Consider the following 17,359-nt stretch of genomic DNA (forward strand, 5'->3'; position numbering starts at 1 on the left):
CAATGGATTCTTTGCTCCTCGAATCAACAATCATTGCAATCCAGGGGAAAAAGGAGGCGAAACAAAAACAAAAAAAAAAAAAAAAAAAAAAAAAAAAAAAAAAAAAAAAAAAAAAAAAAAAAAAAAAAAAAAAAAAACAGACACAAATACTCAAAAATCGGTCAAAAATCCAGGTTCTCATTGGTGTTTTCGATATTCATGGTATACATGAATTTTTTCCGAAGGGACAGTGGGTCAATAAGGAGGAGATCATGGAGCGAAGAGATAAAACAAAATTCGCTGAAGTAGTTATACCAAAATGTGCTTAGGAAAAGTGTTTTGAGGCCGGGAAAAATCGTTGAAGGCGGCCAAATAAATTTTGATGAATAATTAAATATTTTACGTTTTGTTGGTTTGTTTACAATTTCCGTTCCGTTTACTTTTTTGTTACACTGTCTCTTGATGGTTTTGATTATATAGAAGAAGACGCTTACTCTGGTCACCTTACCACAACATCGTTGACACACACACACACAAGCAGAGTAAACAATCTTTATTCAATAGGTGATTGGCTTCCTAATAAAATTGAAAAGATAACAACATTTCATACCTACAACCGAACATATGTATGTATGTATATTATCATCATAATATGTGCTCGCAGCGCAAACGTTCAAGTCTGTCGGTATTTTTTGAGTCAGTATAGATTAAATGCAGCATCGTAGATCATCGCATTTTCGGACTTAAGTGATGTGGCTGAAAAATATTGAAAATAAAGCTTGCCTTCGATTGTGAATGTTCTTAAACTTCAAGTGCTGTGCGAAATTAAAATCTAACAAAAATGTTTCAAGACTTTAAATATTTATTATGCGCGCAAATTGTTTTTTGTGTAATAAATACAGGTAAGTTAATTGAAATTTTGAAGATACACAACTAAATATATTTATATAATATTTACAAAGAACAATGCATGCATAAATATACATATAGTACATACATTGTGACAAAATAGTACCCGGAAATTGTAGTATAAATTCGCCGGGTAAAAAATATGAGTGTGATCTGTCAACCAGCTGCTTAAGTCGGTACACCTAAGTGCGTTGCGATTTTTACAATGAGAAGAAATACGGAACAAAGAATTTGATTCAAATTTTATATTTCTAACCAAATTTCGTGTGTGGAATCGTTGCGAATATTAGAAAAGTGGTTAATTAGTATACCGGTACCAAATACGGTGATTCAATTATATCAAAATTACAAGCCTAAGAGTGGTACAAAACCTTCAAAGATGGTCGAGAGATCGCTGAAAACATGCCTCATTCTAGACGACCTTCGACCTCTACAACTGATAAAAATCGTCAGGCAAGTGTTAGACAGATGGCGATACAGCTCAAGGAGCTGAAGACCATCCCAAAAAGTTCTTATAAAAAGTGTTTCGATGACTGTAAAAATCGTGAGCATAAGTGTATTACATCTGGTGGATTACTTTGAAGGCGACAAATAAACATTTTGTGTTTTATATACAACTACCGGGTACGTTTTTGTCACAATGTTTACACTACTTACCGACTTACCGAAGCATCAAACCAATAGAGAATTTTGCCCGAAATTCACATCTATAACCCAAGAATTTTTACTCTCGCGTTTGCTGAGCGCAAAGGTGGGAAAACGCTTTCAGGCATTGCAAAATTTTGTATTAAACTATACTGTATAAGGATTTATTATTCTTTATCCGAAGAAACCAAATGCTTCTGTAAATTATAGGCCTTATAGTATCACTACATTTTCATACGTTCCAAAGTCAGATATTGACTGATTTCAATTTTCATTATATGTGACCTGGTCTACGAAAAGGGAGCTAACGTGCGAAAACTAGTTTTCTGGGAAATAGCTGTTAAAAAAAACATCTCCTCTTCCATCCGAATCAACTAAAAAGTTAAAATTGATTTTTTGACACCTAAGCCCCCTTTCCGTAGACCAGGTCACATATTTTTTAGTTCCTTAGATATCTTAAATATTGACCGATATATGTATATATATAGTTAAAGACAAGAGGTTGGTTAGAAATCCTTGTATTTGGTATACGAGGGCTGAGAGTGTATTCACACGATTTCATCCATTTTAGACATAAAGCTGCACTGTTTTCAGATAAAGATTGTCTCTGAATTCCATTACGATAAATAATATATTTACGAATATTTGTGTTATAAAGTCAACGGTTCGAAAATATTTATATTATATTAAGTATATGGTTTCTAGGGGATGTATTGCCCGAATTTACCCATTTTTGGCATGGTTCCCGGAAAAAGATACTCCCTAAGTTAAATTAAGACAAATTATTTCAATAATTTCAATAACTCATTTTTTTTTGTTGATTTTTGTCACCGAGACATTAATTAATTAAAAGAATTTATAAACAGTAAGTTTCAATATATGTATGTACTACTATATATGTATGTATATATTTTATCTACGCGCATCATCTGCGTGATTTAAATCGATGCTGTCATGTTTCTTTTGAACTGATTTTTCACACACTTAAATTGTTAAGTTTTTATATTTCAACAAGACTTACACATTAAACTTAATGTATGTTTTATAAAGAGGGGATAGTTTTTTCTTAAAATGTTTTAAAATCTCGACTCTCTATTTCTCTCTCTCGTTTTGTGATCAACAATTTAACTGCGTATATCTTGGAACAAGTGCCAAAAGAATTTGCACTAGCTGCGAGAGATTAAAGTGATGTTTCAGTCTTACAAAGCCAATAGACCAAAAATGATAATAATGTGGTGTAAACATTATAACAAATTCTGCTCATGTCAAAAATTGCCACAAAAGCAGCCGCAGAATATTTTAATTTTTTGTTAATTTTAAAATATTTTTTCCAACAGCATTTTCATCAAATACTGAGTGGCCCTGTAAGGATAAAGCGAATACGAGCATACCAGAGTCCAATGTATGTGACGGTTTCGTTCATTGCATTAATGGACGAGATGAGACTTCATGGACATGTCGTGCGAAGCTTTGTAATGAGCAGCAATATCGCTGTGCTTACGGAGCTTGTATAGGCGCCGAACTCAAGTGCAACAAACAAATTGACTGTTTCGATCGATCTGATGAGACAGATTTTCTCTGTGATCCAACTGAAAAGGTATTCGAAAAGATTCAAGGAACGTGGTGAGTTTTAAATTAGTTGACTTAAATTCTTTTCTGTTTTTGTATTAATATTGTATGTATATAAGTATGAACACCTAATTCGACAATAGATTCAGACAATTGTACCACATTTACAGTTCAGAGGAAGAGTTCCAATGCGATACGGGCGAATGTATTGATACTTTGGACATGTGTAACGGTTTCGCAGATTGCAAGGACGCATCCGATGAGACTGTAAATGCATGCGCTCATTTAGAATGTTCAGCTGGCTCATTTCGTTGTGCCTATGGCGCATGCATTAGTATACAACAGGTCGGTAATCAAGTATGGGACTGCCTCGATGGATCCGATGAACCAGTCGTGGTTGGGGAAATCACTGATAGCTTAAAAGAGATGGAGAAAGAGAAAGATGAAGCAAAGCCCGTTAGAATATACTGTAATATACCGTATGACAAGCCTAATTTGTTGATTTTAAATAAAACCGGTGAAATGGTTACGGTTTTGAGTTCATTCAGTAAGGTATTACAAAATGATATAGTGCATTTCGATTGTTTGCCTAACTTTGTATTGATTGGAGTCGATCATTTAAAATGTGTGAATAATGATTGGTATCGACAATGGCCGCATTGCGAAAGTAAGTTCTCTAACCTTAAGGCTCATTCACGCAACGCTGCTATATTTCTCTTTTCTAATAGGGAATGTGCAATTTCCGTGTAAGGACAGTGAAATCACTTGCGACAACGGTGATTGCATAGACCCGGCACTGATTTGCAACGGTGTTAAAGATTGTGCAGATGGCTCAGATGAGATATTGCCGAAATGCGTGAATCGCACATGTACGGAAAATGAGTTTACATGCAAATATGGTGCCTGTATTCCTAAAAACAAACAATGTGATAAAAATAAAGACTGCGCGGATGGTTCGGACGAAACAATTTTGCTATGCACCGAAGATTATGAGGAATGCTCGAAAATACTTCAAGGCAGTTGTGAGTAAGTACTAGAACTGCTTTATATATCAATCCATAATATTAGGTTGTCAAAAAACTCTTGCGGTATTTTCGCTAGTTTCGCTGAGAGAGCGTAGTTCTAGCTGTATTCGTCGCATCGGGTCATGCTATACCTTGGTCGTTCGTGAGTTATAGCGTCGCAAACATGGAACAAAATAAAGATAAAATACGGCATATTCTACAGTACTACTACGATAAAGGCAAAAATGCATCTCAGTCCCCCAATAAAATTTGTGCAGTTTATGGACCCGATACATTTTCCATTTCCACCGCACAACGATGGTTTCAACGTTTTCGTCCCGGTGTAGAGGTGGTCGAAGATGCACCACGCTCCGGAAGGCCTGTCGTCGAAAATCGYGATAAAATCGCTGAATTGGTCGAAAGAGACCGGCATAGTAGCAGCCGTAGCATCGGTCATGAGTTTTATTTTTTTTTTTATGAACAATTGAAAATTCAATAAAAATATCGCAAGACTTTTTTGACAACCTGTTATATACTTTAAACACTACCAAGGCGCTCAGTTTGCGTGGAGCCATAAACTTAGATTTCTGAAAAAATTGAAGAACTAAAGGTTGCGAGCGAGATTTATACACAAAATTACAAAAAAAAAAAAGAGAAGAATTTTTATATGAGTTGCAGGCGTGTCTTTTGTCCGATAAACATATGTATATGTACACTCCTTATATGAATAGTACTAGAAGATCGTGAATATTTTCGTCATATTTTTGGCAACTTGATTTGATTAAGGAACTGTTTGAGAAACAAGTTGCATGCAATATTGACAATATATCTTCAGAAATACTGACTTTTTATTCAGTGAACAGGACATTTAATTTTACCACGATTTACCACCCAAAAGCAAACGTAGAAGAACATATAAGGAGTATAAAGAAACGACCAGCGCGACGAAGGCATGAGATTCGCCTTATTAGTCTGTATGCTTTCGAATATGGGGAACTTATTACATAAGAATTATACAAGTTTTAATTATGTAAAGGTTTCATAGCTTTCTCGAACTGTGTTACCGATATCGCTCATGAATCGTAATTTGTAATTTTCACAGCTCGGATGAATTGGTGCAATGCCGTTCGCAGGAATGCATTTTCAACGACGAACTGTGTAATGGCATAATAGACTGCAGTGATGGCTCCGACGAGTCTGTTGAAATGTGTGCCCATATAGTATGTCCCGATGGATCTTTTACCTGTGCTTATGGTGCATGTGTGCCCTACACAGCGCTCTGCAATGGCGAAGTAGACTGCGCCGACGGTTCGGATGAATATGCTGAGCTGTGTGCTCCCATAATGGAGGAGAAAGAGAAATATGAAGCGTTGCATTTCGATGATAGTTATGCAGCCAATGTAGGAAAATTCGATGTGATTAAAGAGAAGGAAATTTTAGTGCAAGAAATACTCTCGGGTCAAATTTCCAGTGCACTAATAACTGAGAAGAATATAGATAGCACGATCAATATTATGCCTGAAGTCATCGGTATAAAATCAATTACACCAATAATATCTATAGATGCGGATATTCGAATACCAAACCGACGCTGCGCCATACCGGCTAATCGAGAAGCTTTACGTGCAGCTGATGAAGAGAAGAATGTAACGTTGAAAGTAGGTAGCCAAGTTGACGCTAACACCATTGTTACATTCAGCTGTGACGATGGCTGGTACTTGATCGGTGGAGACTCTATGGCGCTATGCATGACTACAGGCCAATGGTCCTCGGCTGTTCCAAAATGTGAAAGTGAGTTGTTGCTGCAAAATTATAACGAAACTGAAATTTGTATGTTATTATTTCATGCATAGTATGTATGTATACATATATTTAATCTCTTCGTAGAACGTTGCCCACCGCACTGGAATGGTATATCGACCGATACTATATGTACGTACGAAAATAAAACATCCGATTGTCAGGCATACAGTAAACCTGATACAAGTGCCGTTGTAACATGTGCTGAGGGTTATGAATCGAACTCTCCAAGTCAAGAATTGCGTTGCGGTATTGATGGAGAATGGGATAAGACGAAACTAAAATGTCGGCCGCAGTGTGTGAAACAATCCAAGGATAAACCGATGATTGAGGAGGCGAATGTAAGCATCTATAGAATCAGTAAAGATAACTTAAACCAGGAACAGCTCCAATATCAGATGGCTTGCAGAGGCACTATAATTTCACCGAAACTTGTGCTGACTTGTAAGTAAAAGGATTTTAGTTTCAGTTAAATACTCCTATGTATTAGCCTAGCGATAATTATCAGATTGAGAAAGTAAATCGATTAGGGTGGGCGGTCTTGCTGATCTTGCTTAAATCATTCCGAAACTCAGTAGGCTTCAATTAGGATTACTTAGTGAAGATTTGGTTAAAAACTACAGTTTATGGTTATCAGTTTTGGAAAAACTGAACAATGAACTTACACCTTCCCCTCCTCCATACAACTGTGACAATAAGGGTCCGACAGTATTTTTAGCCTTACCGCATGAATGCTTATTGAAAAATGTGCAGTAAGAACCCCTACAAATGCGGCAAGATATTCAGTAAATCTCCTGCGTTCTATTCTACGCCAAAACGATTCTCCGAGACCTAGTCGTCGAGATCTAACTCGGTCACATTCCAATGTGAACGGGGGCATGGGTTTCCACTTTGGCTTGCTCATCAACTTTGCAGTAGTCAGCGATTCTCCTACTTCGTGGCGGTATATCTACCGTCAGCCACAATGCAACCACAATGCGCCAGTCGTTTCTCCAATTGGAGGATCCAAGCAAGGCCAGGTCCTTCTTCACTTGGTCTTTCCTAAGGAGTGGACATCTTTCTCTTCCTCAGTTTCCCCCGGCGGGTACTGTGTCGAATACTCTCAGAGCTGGGGTGTCCATACGGGTGAAATGACCTAGCCAGCGCAGTCGCGATCTCTTAATTTGCTGAACTATGTCAATATTGTCGCATATATAATATTATACAACTCATCCTGCGTTATTCGCTGTGGCCAATGCTCAAAGGACCATAAATCCCGTAACGTCGGGTCATCGGATCCATGCCTCTGCACCATATAGCAAAACGGAATATTGAGTGAATTATAGAGTTTGGCTTTTGTTCGACAAGAGAGGACTTTACTTTTCATTACTGTCTGAAAAAAAAAACAGTTTTCCGGTAGCCTAGAGCTAAGATTGATCTTAGCAACTTTCTCTCCTTCCCACCTAGCTTCGACCGGTACGTAAAAAGCTCACTACGCTTCTTCTCCAGAGCCTATCCATGAGCAGGGTAAAATCTTCCTCGAGTAGGCTTTGCGAATCAGTGATTCTAGTTTTCAAGAATGTAGTTGAAGTAGGGTGCTAACGACAATTATTCGTAAAGCATTAGAGAGTAACGAATCGAACAAGCAAGCCATGGCGTAATCAAATATAGAGAGAAATAAATGTCAACAATTTAACGCATTGATTTAGGAAAGCACGTATTGATACTGGTTGGCATTAGAAAACAATACCATCGGCATTTCAAAGGTGAGATACCAGCTTGTAGTTTATAGAACTTAAAAAGGGTAACAAAAATATATACCTATATAATTATTATAAAAAATTTTATGCTCATAAAACTAATTTTATCTTTACCCCTGCTATTATCGTGCATTCCATTGTGAATGAATTGTTCAATTAAATTTAGTTGAATTTTATGAGTATATATGCATATGTTTTAACTTCTTTCAGCCGCTTTCTGCTTCAACACGAATGACCTGGACAATTCGATTGCAGCCAACGACCCGATTTTATACACCATTCTGCCGTCGAGCATGTCTATTGGGATCTTCGGTCAATACGAGCAACTTAATGGCCGTCACAATATTTCTCAAATTATTATGTAAGTGATTCTGTTACATAACCACTCAATGATAGACGATTAGATTTGGTGTGCATTAATTTTACCATTTATCTTCATTCAGAGCTGATGCTCCCAACATTGAAGTCCAAACAGATGCCCCAGCGATTGTTGTGCTCGTCGATTACTTTACTATAATTCCGAAACAAGTTATGCCAATTTGTTTAGAGTTCCCACTTTCATGTAGCAGCCAGAAAAATGATAGGGATAACACAGACGGATTTCTTGAGGGCACAGCCATATTAAACAGCGAGGATTGCTTTGTCGTCGTTGGTTCAATGGAGTTTATATACATGGATAAGTATCAGCAGTGGCTCGAAATGAAAATGATGCTTCATAATTATCTATTGTAATCTTAGTCCTCAAACTGTGTTATATAACCGAAATCAAGTTGGAAGAATATACTTATAGATGAAGAAATGTATTGGATAAATATATATATATAAATTTTAAATGCCAACAGATTACCTTACTTTAAAAAAATTCGATATTTATAAATATATGGGGTTATTGTATACATATAGTGCGACTAATGTGTGAGAACTTTATCCAAAAACCAAAATCAAGCTATAATTTTCAGCGGGCTATTATTGAAAGTAACTCTACGCTTGTGTCTAAGTTTAGTGCTAGTGTTGCTACTATCACCTAAAACTAAGCGAGATAGATATAGGATTTTATAAAAATGATGAAGAGACGAGTTAAGTTCCGAGTGGCTGTCCGCCCGTTCGTCCGTCTTCAATGAAAAGATTGGATCTTCCTTGACAACGAAGGAAGTTCGGTAATTCAGATGGTAACCCATAAAGTGTGTTAACTCAAGTGGACGAGTCAAAAGTGGTAATTTAGTGGTACCATACGACCAAACATTGGCCAAATCGGACCAAAACTATACCAGCCCCCAGATACCGAATATATGTACCGCAGTGTATCTATGCACTTTTCTGCCTAAATGTCAGAATTTTGAAATATCTAGTTGCCTCATATATTGGTAATAGTACGTGAAGTACCCTCACGAAACCAAGAGACCATCTCCTTCTTTTAATAATATGGTATTGCAAAAAATAGATAAAATCGTGTCAACACTACCCCAATTTCTTTTAAAAGTGGCTTTCTCTATCAAAATAAATAAAAGTCAAAGACAAGCTCTAAAAGTATCCGACATTCCATTCAATAATTCTCAAAGTCGTAAAATTTTGTAAATTGATGTTTCCGATACTCAAATTTAAATTATTTTGCTACGAGAATATTTATTATTTTTACTTTTAACACTCAATTTGTTTTCCTAATAAACCGCGGGTCACACCGCATGGTACAACAACTATGTGTGCATATGTATGTATTTATTTCTTTCAATGTCGAAACCTTTGAAATCTTTACTTTGCCATTAGATTTCTACATATTTTCCATTTCATACAAAGGTTCTTTGTCCGAGCTTATCATAGTTTTCTGTAATTCTGGTATTTGGTTAAACCTGACGGCAACAATAGGCTCGTTTGTGCAGTCATCATTGCGGGCGGGCTTAAAACTAAGTATGCCAATTATATAGTTCACGCCGTCGCTTTCGGCAGTGATCCCGCTTCCACTATCTCCTTCGCACAGGGTTTCATTTCTGTGAAGTTTATATGCAGGGCGCACACAAATATACCTTCCATTCAATTTGGCGCTACAGTTACGACGAGGCAATACATCCAGTTCGGTTTTATGAAATACTTCTGTGATTTTCTTTGTATCTTTCGGCCAACCATGAAGAAATGCTTTTGTGGAGCTTGCAATATATACGCTCTCAGTTATACATATCGGTCTTATGCTCTTACTCAAAGTAAGTATTTCGCTTAGTTTTAGTAGGGCAACATCGATGTCTCTGAAGTGAGAAAATTTTTGAGAAACATTAACCAGATAGAAATGTAATTGCTTAATACTAAAATGATGTGCTTTCGAAATGTCGAAACAAAAATGTTTTAAATACATGGTGAAGACTATAATAACAGGGTTTTCAATAGGACTGCTACAAAAGTGGACTGAAAGGGACATACAACGACGTTAAATTTATTCTAGGTCTTTCGATATTTATCTTCAGTAAAGTAAGCCATTTTATCATGAAAAAACGAATAAAAATTTTTAAAATTTGCTACCTAAGTTCGAAGTGGCCTCACTTTACTGGTAAAAAAGGTTTTTTGAATAAGAGCGCAACAAAAGTCTTTAAAAAAAAAAAACGGTTTGAGATAACAATTATTTTTTGTTCCTGTAACGATACATTCGTACCTCCTCCATGAGTCACCATTGCATCCCGAAAAAACAAGCCAGCGACGATTGATGGACTTCGTATGAATATCGAACGTGAAATTGTAACAGTATCGGCCAATTTATGCTTGAAAAGCGTCGACAATTAGGTTCAGAGTCTGGACTTCCGCAAGCGTGCCCTGCAAAAGAAGTCGAGTTCCACACATAATGCCATCAAATGTACTTTCACAGAATAAAATAATATAAAAAAAACTTATATAACGGCCTTAAAAAGGCATCGGCTTCGCTTAAATACTGAAGACAGCTCTCAAAGCAATGACGGCTTCAGAGCACCATTAATTATGGCCAGACATTAATATTCAGTTCTTTGGAAAATGCAACTAACGGTATTCGGTTAATTCATAAAGTCAACCGCATGCCACGTAGGTGGGCTTACCCAAATGGCCATTGCCCTGTTGTGGTAGCTGTTACTCTGTAGATACTTTTTCCTGACCTATTCAATAAGTCGTTGGCTCTTTTCCTGTCATATGGAACTAAGGGATTGAATGACTTGTTCACATCACAATATGGTGTATGTAAACTATACATAGTCGATATTTTTTAGAGTTGTTGGGCCAATTATGTATTATGAGGGCAAGCTATATACGTTGACATATACATACCCTCCTCCGAAGATATCCGACACATTAACTGAATTTCCATCGATTATCACTACAACTTTGTCGACGCTAAGAGCTGTATCATCTTCAAATTGGACGCAATGTAGAGCTGCAATAAAAACGCATATATAATCAACATGCAAAGAAGGGCTTTTTTACTGAAACTCAACCCAATTAGGGTCAATTTAATATATATTTGTGGTAAAAAGTCCACAATGGGTACTCAGGTACACATAACCGATTTCTAGGCATTTATATTGCGAATATTGATGACATTATTTATGTAATTTTTTGTAATAATAACTTAATGGGTATATGATTTATATACATCAGTATGAAAGAATCAGTTGGATTTTAAAATTGTATTATGTGAGAAGTGGATGGGGTGGATTTGTAAGCCTCTAGGAGAGGAAGCCTTTTACGCCCACAGGAACTCCTGAATGTTTCATGGCAATATCTCAATTTTGACTGAAGTCATCGCTTGCATAGTCACACGGACAGACAGAAAGTCATACGGATTTTAACTCGTCCAGTCATCATAATTATTTACAAATGTATAACTCTATATCGATCTCAATTAGTTGTAGGTGCTGCAAACAACTCTTAGTGAACATACTCTGTAGCAATATGTTGCGAGGGATCAAAAATTCGGTACCGAAACAAAACGCGACCTAATAATATGCTATTTTTTAATGTGGATGTGGAATAAATCGGCCCCATTCACCCAGCCATTTAGGCACATTTCAGTTTTATCTGTTGAACTGTGGATTCAGTCGCATTTGATATTTTCTCTCTATTGGAGTTAATAATATTGGAGGCAAATACCAAACGCCCCTTATTTGAAGGAAATATTTCACTCACCAGTTATCACAATACTTGGAGAGACAATAGTACCTCCGCACCTCTGGTTCAAATATGTTTTGACACCGACGTGCCATGGAGCTACTGATGCGTTATCCGATGCATAACGACCGCAAATCGGTTCACAATTGTCTTTCCTTTTACTCCATTTTCCATCACGTTCGCAAGTCATCTCATAAGAAGCAGAATCTCTGACATTAAAATAATGTATAAAGTAAATAAAATGAAAAAATAATATATCACATGTAGTACAGAGCGAAAGAACAATTAGAACCTCATACAACGCAGTCGTCTAACTATTGAAGTAAACTACAATACATATAATGAAACAAACTTAATCGAATGAAATAAAAAATTTTACGACAAGGCGCTACTCGTACTGCAGAGCTACAAAATGTTTCCCTCAAACAAAAAAAAAAAATAATAATAATACTATTGGTAAATTATTGATCACACGAATGATACACCCTGTTCAGGAAAGTTTCAAGAAGAAGAAGAAGAAGAGAAGTTGAAGAAAATGCTTTTAAATATTTCAAAATGCTTTATTATTAAATAGTCTGAGTAGCGCCCAGTCTTTTAACCATGAGAATCCTAATACTGTAGAGTCTTTTAGAACTTATAGTATTAGATCGGCAATACTTTATACGAACCCTAGTTCTTCCGGCATTTTATAACCATCAGCACACGACACTTTCGCAACCGTACGAGGTACTATTTTGTTACAATCAACCTTCGATCCACGAAGCGAGCATTGGGCTGTTGTAGATTTGCTGTTGTTTAGTATTCTTGCATCGCAATATTCTGAAAAAGATTTCAATAAATTAGTAAATTAGCGTACCTTTTTCTTCGGTGTAACCGAACCGTTATACTCTCGTAATTTGTGGGTCATAAAGGCGGAAAATATGTTCAGGTGACGAAAAAACTGTATATTAAATAAATAAAAGACTTGCAAATGGATTAAAATTTAGTTTTAGACAAACCGTGCATGGTTAGAATCATTCATTACTAATTTCTGCATCATGTCCGATTTTAATATATATATACATACTTACATCGATCTAATTTAGAAAAAATATTATTTTCATCATATTAATGTGGCAAATTGTTGTAATCGCGGGCCTTACGTATTGCTATTGTAAATATATTGCGCCGAAGGGGGGTCTACGAGCTTTGTTCAAAAAGTATCGCGAATTTTGTATTTCTAATACCAATTTAACGCAACAAAACAATCGAATCTCGTGTACTGGTAACCCGCGAAAATTCAAAATTTGCGTTTGGGTTTTATAAACCTCGCATTTCCTTTTGACATTAATCTAAAATATAAACGGGATCCTACGACAGTAGTTTCTCGCTTTTTATAACTTTTTTTTAGCATCACATGTATGTATGTATGTATATAGCTTTGTCCAGTTCGTCTGTAAGTTGAGTAAAAATTGAAGGGCCTGAATGCCACACCTTTGGCATTCAAGAGAGGTCGATGTTTTAAATGGGCGTAATTGGACAATAAACGAAAACCTATAAAGTGTCAGAACTAAGCACTAATATAGTTCGTTATCTTAACGAACTTTGGCCCCCCACCTTCAGATGAAATCCTATATCCCAGGAACTACGCTACCAATTTCATCCTAATTTGTTATGTGAKGTTACTAAGTCATTCCTATTACATATTGTGAAATCGGAATACTATATCGGCATAAAACTTTATACAAGTAGTGCTCTTAAGGTATTTATTCCTATGCCCAACAACTTTTTTTGATAAAAGKCAGTCACTGATGTTCTCATGTTCGCTATCTGGGGGCTTGAAAAGTACCCAATATGTTAATAAGAGCAAAATTGTTATACTCTGTGCTCCAAGTTGCGAAAGTATAACAACAAAGCAGGATAGAAAAAGTTATTAAAAAAATATACTGACACACACATTCGAATCCATATGAAATATATAACGTTATACTCACTTATACACTGCGGTAGTGGGGAATCCCACCTACCATTTCTTTCACATATTCTTCTCTGTTCGGTATTGTTTTCAGGGAAGAAGAAGTTATTGCTACATTTAATAATAATGCGTGTGTTGACGGGAACTCGGCCCCCGGGAATAATGTTATAATTCTCGAGCTCATTTTTTATATAGTAATTTCGATCTCGTCTAACTAGACAGCCCTGATTTGGTGTTGTAGAGACTGGATTTTTTATTACATTTCCACACGTTTTCTCATCCGAATTATCATGACAATCTTTAATGTTATTACATTTTTTAGTTAGAGGAATGCATCCACCAGATTTGCAACGGAAATGCGTATTGGACGGACAAGGTAATAATTTGCACAAATTTGGCCATTCGTCACTGCCATCTCTAGGACAATCGATTTTTCCGTTACAAAATTCATTTTTTGGAATAAAATCGCCAGACTCACACGATTTGAATTCTTCAGGATTTCTGCAAAAACAGAAACACATATATTTAATAATTAAATTAAGTCACGAAAGAAAGTTAAGCTTTAGCAAGAATGATTACTCTTTATGTTTGTTGCAATAATATTTCCACTCATCCGATTTGTCAGCACAATTGAAATAGTTATCGCAGTGGTACTCTATTGGAATGCAAGCGCCATAATTACACTTCACATGATCATTAGGGCACTCCTGGTTTCGACAGGGACTTTCTGTGATATCATTCCACAAGAATTCGTCAGAACCATCTTTACAATCCTTTATGCCATTGCATACATCCAAACAGTCGATAGTGGAACCATCAGTACAGTTAAAGCCCTGGTCGTGATCGCATATTTCTACAAATGAAAAATAAATAATATATTATTATTTAGATATATTTCCATACGATTGCAAGTACACACAATCTTTCTTGAGAGCTTTTTATACTCTCGCAATAATTTTCTCAGAGTATAATCTGTGGGCTGAAAATCTTTAAAATGTGAGTTTGGCCCTCAAACCACCAAGGCAAATCGATAGACATGTTGAAAAGAAGTTTTAATACCGCGTTATATATGTAGTGAAATCGGATATTAATTAAAAAATACTAAAATTGCTATAACACACTAAATAAACACACCGGGAACATAAAATCTTATGTCAAATATTCTACAGAAGACCTTTATAGGAATCTGTGCAAATATTGGACAAAAGGGAGGAAATTCTATATCTCACTGATATTCTTATGTATTTACAAGGTGTTTTCCAAAGTAAACACGACTTTTTGAATCTTGTGCACCCTGGTGGCGCCATCTATATGTCGACTATTGCGTTAGAATCTGCTATCTTTATCGATTGTCCAGTGAGAATTTCATGACATTTCATTGATTGGAAGTGAAGTTATTGCGTTTTAAGTGTCCGTATGAACTTAGAACAAAAAAAAAAAAATTAATTTTGTTTTAAAATTGGTAAAACTTTTACCGAAACGTTTGAATTGATCAAACAAGTTTATGGCATGATGAATGCACGAATGGTGTCAACGTTTTCACAGTGCTTGTGAGGACATATATTACGATCAACATCAACGAGCCGAAATCCCTAAAATTGCGCATGGAGAAGTTTTTATGATAGCAAAGGTATTGTCCACAAAGAATTTGTTCCACCCAGTCACAACGTTCATGCGATATTTTACCTTGGAGTTTTGAAACGGTTGGTGCGCCGTATTTGACTGTTTGACCGTTTGTTGCACGATAATGCGCCATCTCTTCGATCGACGCTTAGGACCGAATATTTGACCAAAAATCAAATTTTAACCATTAACCACTCCCCGTATTCACCTGAAATGGCATGGTGCGACTTCTTCCTTTACGAAAAAATGCATTTGCAAATGAAAGGAAAGCGTAATGCAGACGTAGAAGCCATTCAAAAAGCTTGCACCGGCATATTGGCGGCCATACCGGCCAACGTGCTAACATACTCGTTCGACATGCTTTTGGACCCTACAAAAAGGAGACTGTTTTGAATAAAATAAATTGATTTTGCCGAAAACACCATTTGTTCTGTTTTTTTTTAAGTCCCGTTTACTTTGGAACGCACCTTGTGGTAATGATGGTAGTCGGGTCTACCTAACAGGAACGAATATAGATTTTTATACTTTTGAAGTGAAGTTATTTTGTAACAACAAAGGAATTTATAAGGTCGGGTGTTTTATGCTCTCGCAATTTGTGAGGCATTTTGACAAAGCTACATATATATTAAACAAGAAAAAATCTTCAATTCGGCTGTACCGAAGCTATAATATTCCTCAGCTGCATTTCTCATAACACCTGCCTGTAAAACTAATTTTGAAACCGTAACCGTCTAGCGATTTACATTCAACGGAAAATATTTTGTTTTTTCTAGCCATTTTGTGTCTATAGTGGTTTGAATGACGGTTCCACCAAATGTGTAAAAAGACGGAATTTCTTGAAGGTCGTCCAAAGTCACTACTGGTTTATATTGTGCGCAAACTGTTACTGCAAGATCGTCGTGGGACCTATCGTGGGATTGAGACAACTATGGACTTTAGTGAGATCAGCATTCAATAAATATTGCTGGAACATTTGGTTGGAGCAAATATTTTTCACTTGTGATCTCACACAAATTGTTGATCGGTCAAAACAAGACTCGTTGCGATTGCGGATTTATACGTATGAATCCGAAGGTAAACAACAGCCGACTGTAGCAACCGTTGTTCTAGTGATACACAAGTATTTTTGTGCTTTTTGTCTCTTAAGAAAGCATGAAATCTAACCGCCGACGATAGATCAGTCTTCATTTCAACATTGAGAGGACTCATACATCGACTGAAACAACTGTATATTTGAAGTGCTCGATTTGATTTATTAACTTATGTTGAAGGTCCAGCACTAAACCACATATATTTTAAGGAAACTTGTGTACTTAGATGAATTAAAATTACACATGTTTCCACCAACCTTAACGGATTGAAGTCTAGCGGAAAGTCGGCTATATGTTGGGTGCAGAGATGGGCTAATTGACATAGTTTGCATATGGTTTGTTAGAATAAAATATATTCATAATAATTATAAAAATGTAGTTTATAAGAGTTGGAGTTATCCGTAAACTAAGTTTATTAGTGTTTGACCGATTAATCGGGCATTTTTGGCTGACGCTTAGCCAAATCTTAGAATTTTTTAAATTCCTCAAAAGGTTAAGAGGGTCATCCCATGTGATGGGCTCACGAAATCGACTTTTTTTCCATAAATTGATTTCTGAACATGTCTAGAATACGGTAGTAAAGCGAGGAAGATACAGCAGTTAAAAAAATGAGCTGTGCGGAGCGTTAACTGGCTGACTTGAAACTTTAAATCAAAACCTTTATCAAAACTGTGACATTCAAACTCCATAGTATCACAAAGATGGCTTGACCGAATGACTTGTAATTTGAAGGGTACACTTATCACAGGTAAACGCACGCAACTTTTTTCAAATGTCTACCGAAAGTTCAATTTTTGCTACATTCTTTTGATAATAGCCCATTTCGCGCTTATTTTCTTTTGTTTAAAATAAGACAAGCGGGCTAATATTTTCGAAGCGGTGTATTCAAAACACTAACTCATATTCTACACCATATTTTTAGCTAAA

At 36.2% G+C, this 17,359-nt stretch overlaps 2 protein-coding genes across 2 annotated transcripts in view; one reads left to right on the plus strand and one right to left on the minus strand.

Moving 5' to 3' along the window:
• The first annotated feature begins 697 nt into the window (after positions 1-697).
• LOC108968357 (low-density lipoprotein receptor-related protein 2-like) lies at positions 698-8,484 on the plus strand. The gene is made up of 8 exons (XM_018932348.1): positions 698-881; positions 2,871-3,156; positions 3,273-3,769; positions 3,831-4,128; positions 5,209-5,897; positions 5,994-6,350; positions 7,856-8,006; positions 8,089-8,484. Exons 1-8 carry the CDS (start codon positions 821-823, stop codon positions 8,375-8,377), a joined length of 2,628 nt encoding a protein of 875 aa, XP_018787893.1. The 5' UTR covers positions 698-820; the 3' UTR covers positions 8,378-8,484.
• Positions 8,485-9,344: 860 nt separating this feature from the next.
• The window catches only part of LOC108968367 (low-density lipoprotein receptor-related protein 8-like), an 11,801-nt gene continuing 3,786 nt past the window's right edge, over positions 9,345-17,359 (minus strand). Inside the window, exons 2-7 of the mRNA XM_018932359.1 lie at positions 14,298-14,571; positions 13,738-14,219; positions 12,433-12,583; positions 11,783-11,973; positions 10,925-11,030; positions 9,345-9,882 (exon numbers count right to left, since the gene is read on the minus strand). Of these exons, the coding sequence (XP_018787904.1) occupies positions 9,414-9,882; positions 10,925-11,030; positions 11,783-11,973; positions 12,433-12,583; positions 13,738-14,219; positions 14,298-14,571 (1,673 nt within the window). The 3' untranslated portion in view covers positions 9,345-9,413. The remainder of the gene's footprint in view (positions 9,883-10,924; positions 11,031-11,782; positions 11,974-12,432; positions 12,584-13,737; positions 14,220-14,297; positions 14,572-17,359) is intronic.

This window comes from Bactrocera latifrons, unplaced genomic scaffold, assembly GCF_001853355.1.
Source record: "Bactrocera latifrons isolate USDA-ARS-PBARC rearing strain unplaced genomic scaffold, ASM185335v1 scaffold_103, whole genome shotgun sequence".
NCBI classification, from domain to species: Eukaryota; Metazoa; Arthropoda; class Insecta; order Diptera; family Tephritidae; genus Bactrocera; species Bactrocera latifrons.

What these genes read in the sequence shown, in the direction of transcription:
- LOC108968357 (XM_018932348.1), top strand. Translation starts at nt 821, where the DNA reads ATGTTTCAAGACTTTAAATATTTATTATGCGCGCAAATTGTTTTTTGT. An exon ending in ACCGAAACTTGTGCTGACTT is followed by an intron (nt 6,351 to 7,855) that starts GTAAGTAAAAGG and finishes AACTTCTTTCAG; the next exon opens with CCGCTTTCTGCTTCAACACG. An exon ending in AATATTTCTCAAATTATTAT is followed by an intron (nt 8,007 to 8,088) that starts GTAAGTGATTCT and finishes ATCTTCATTCAG; the next exon opens with AGCTGATGCTCCCAACATTG.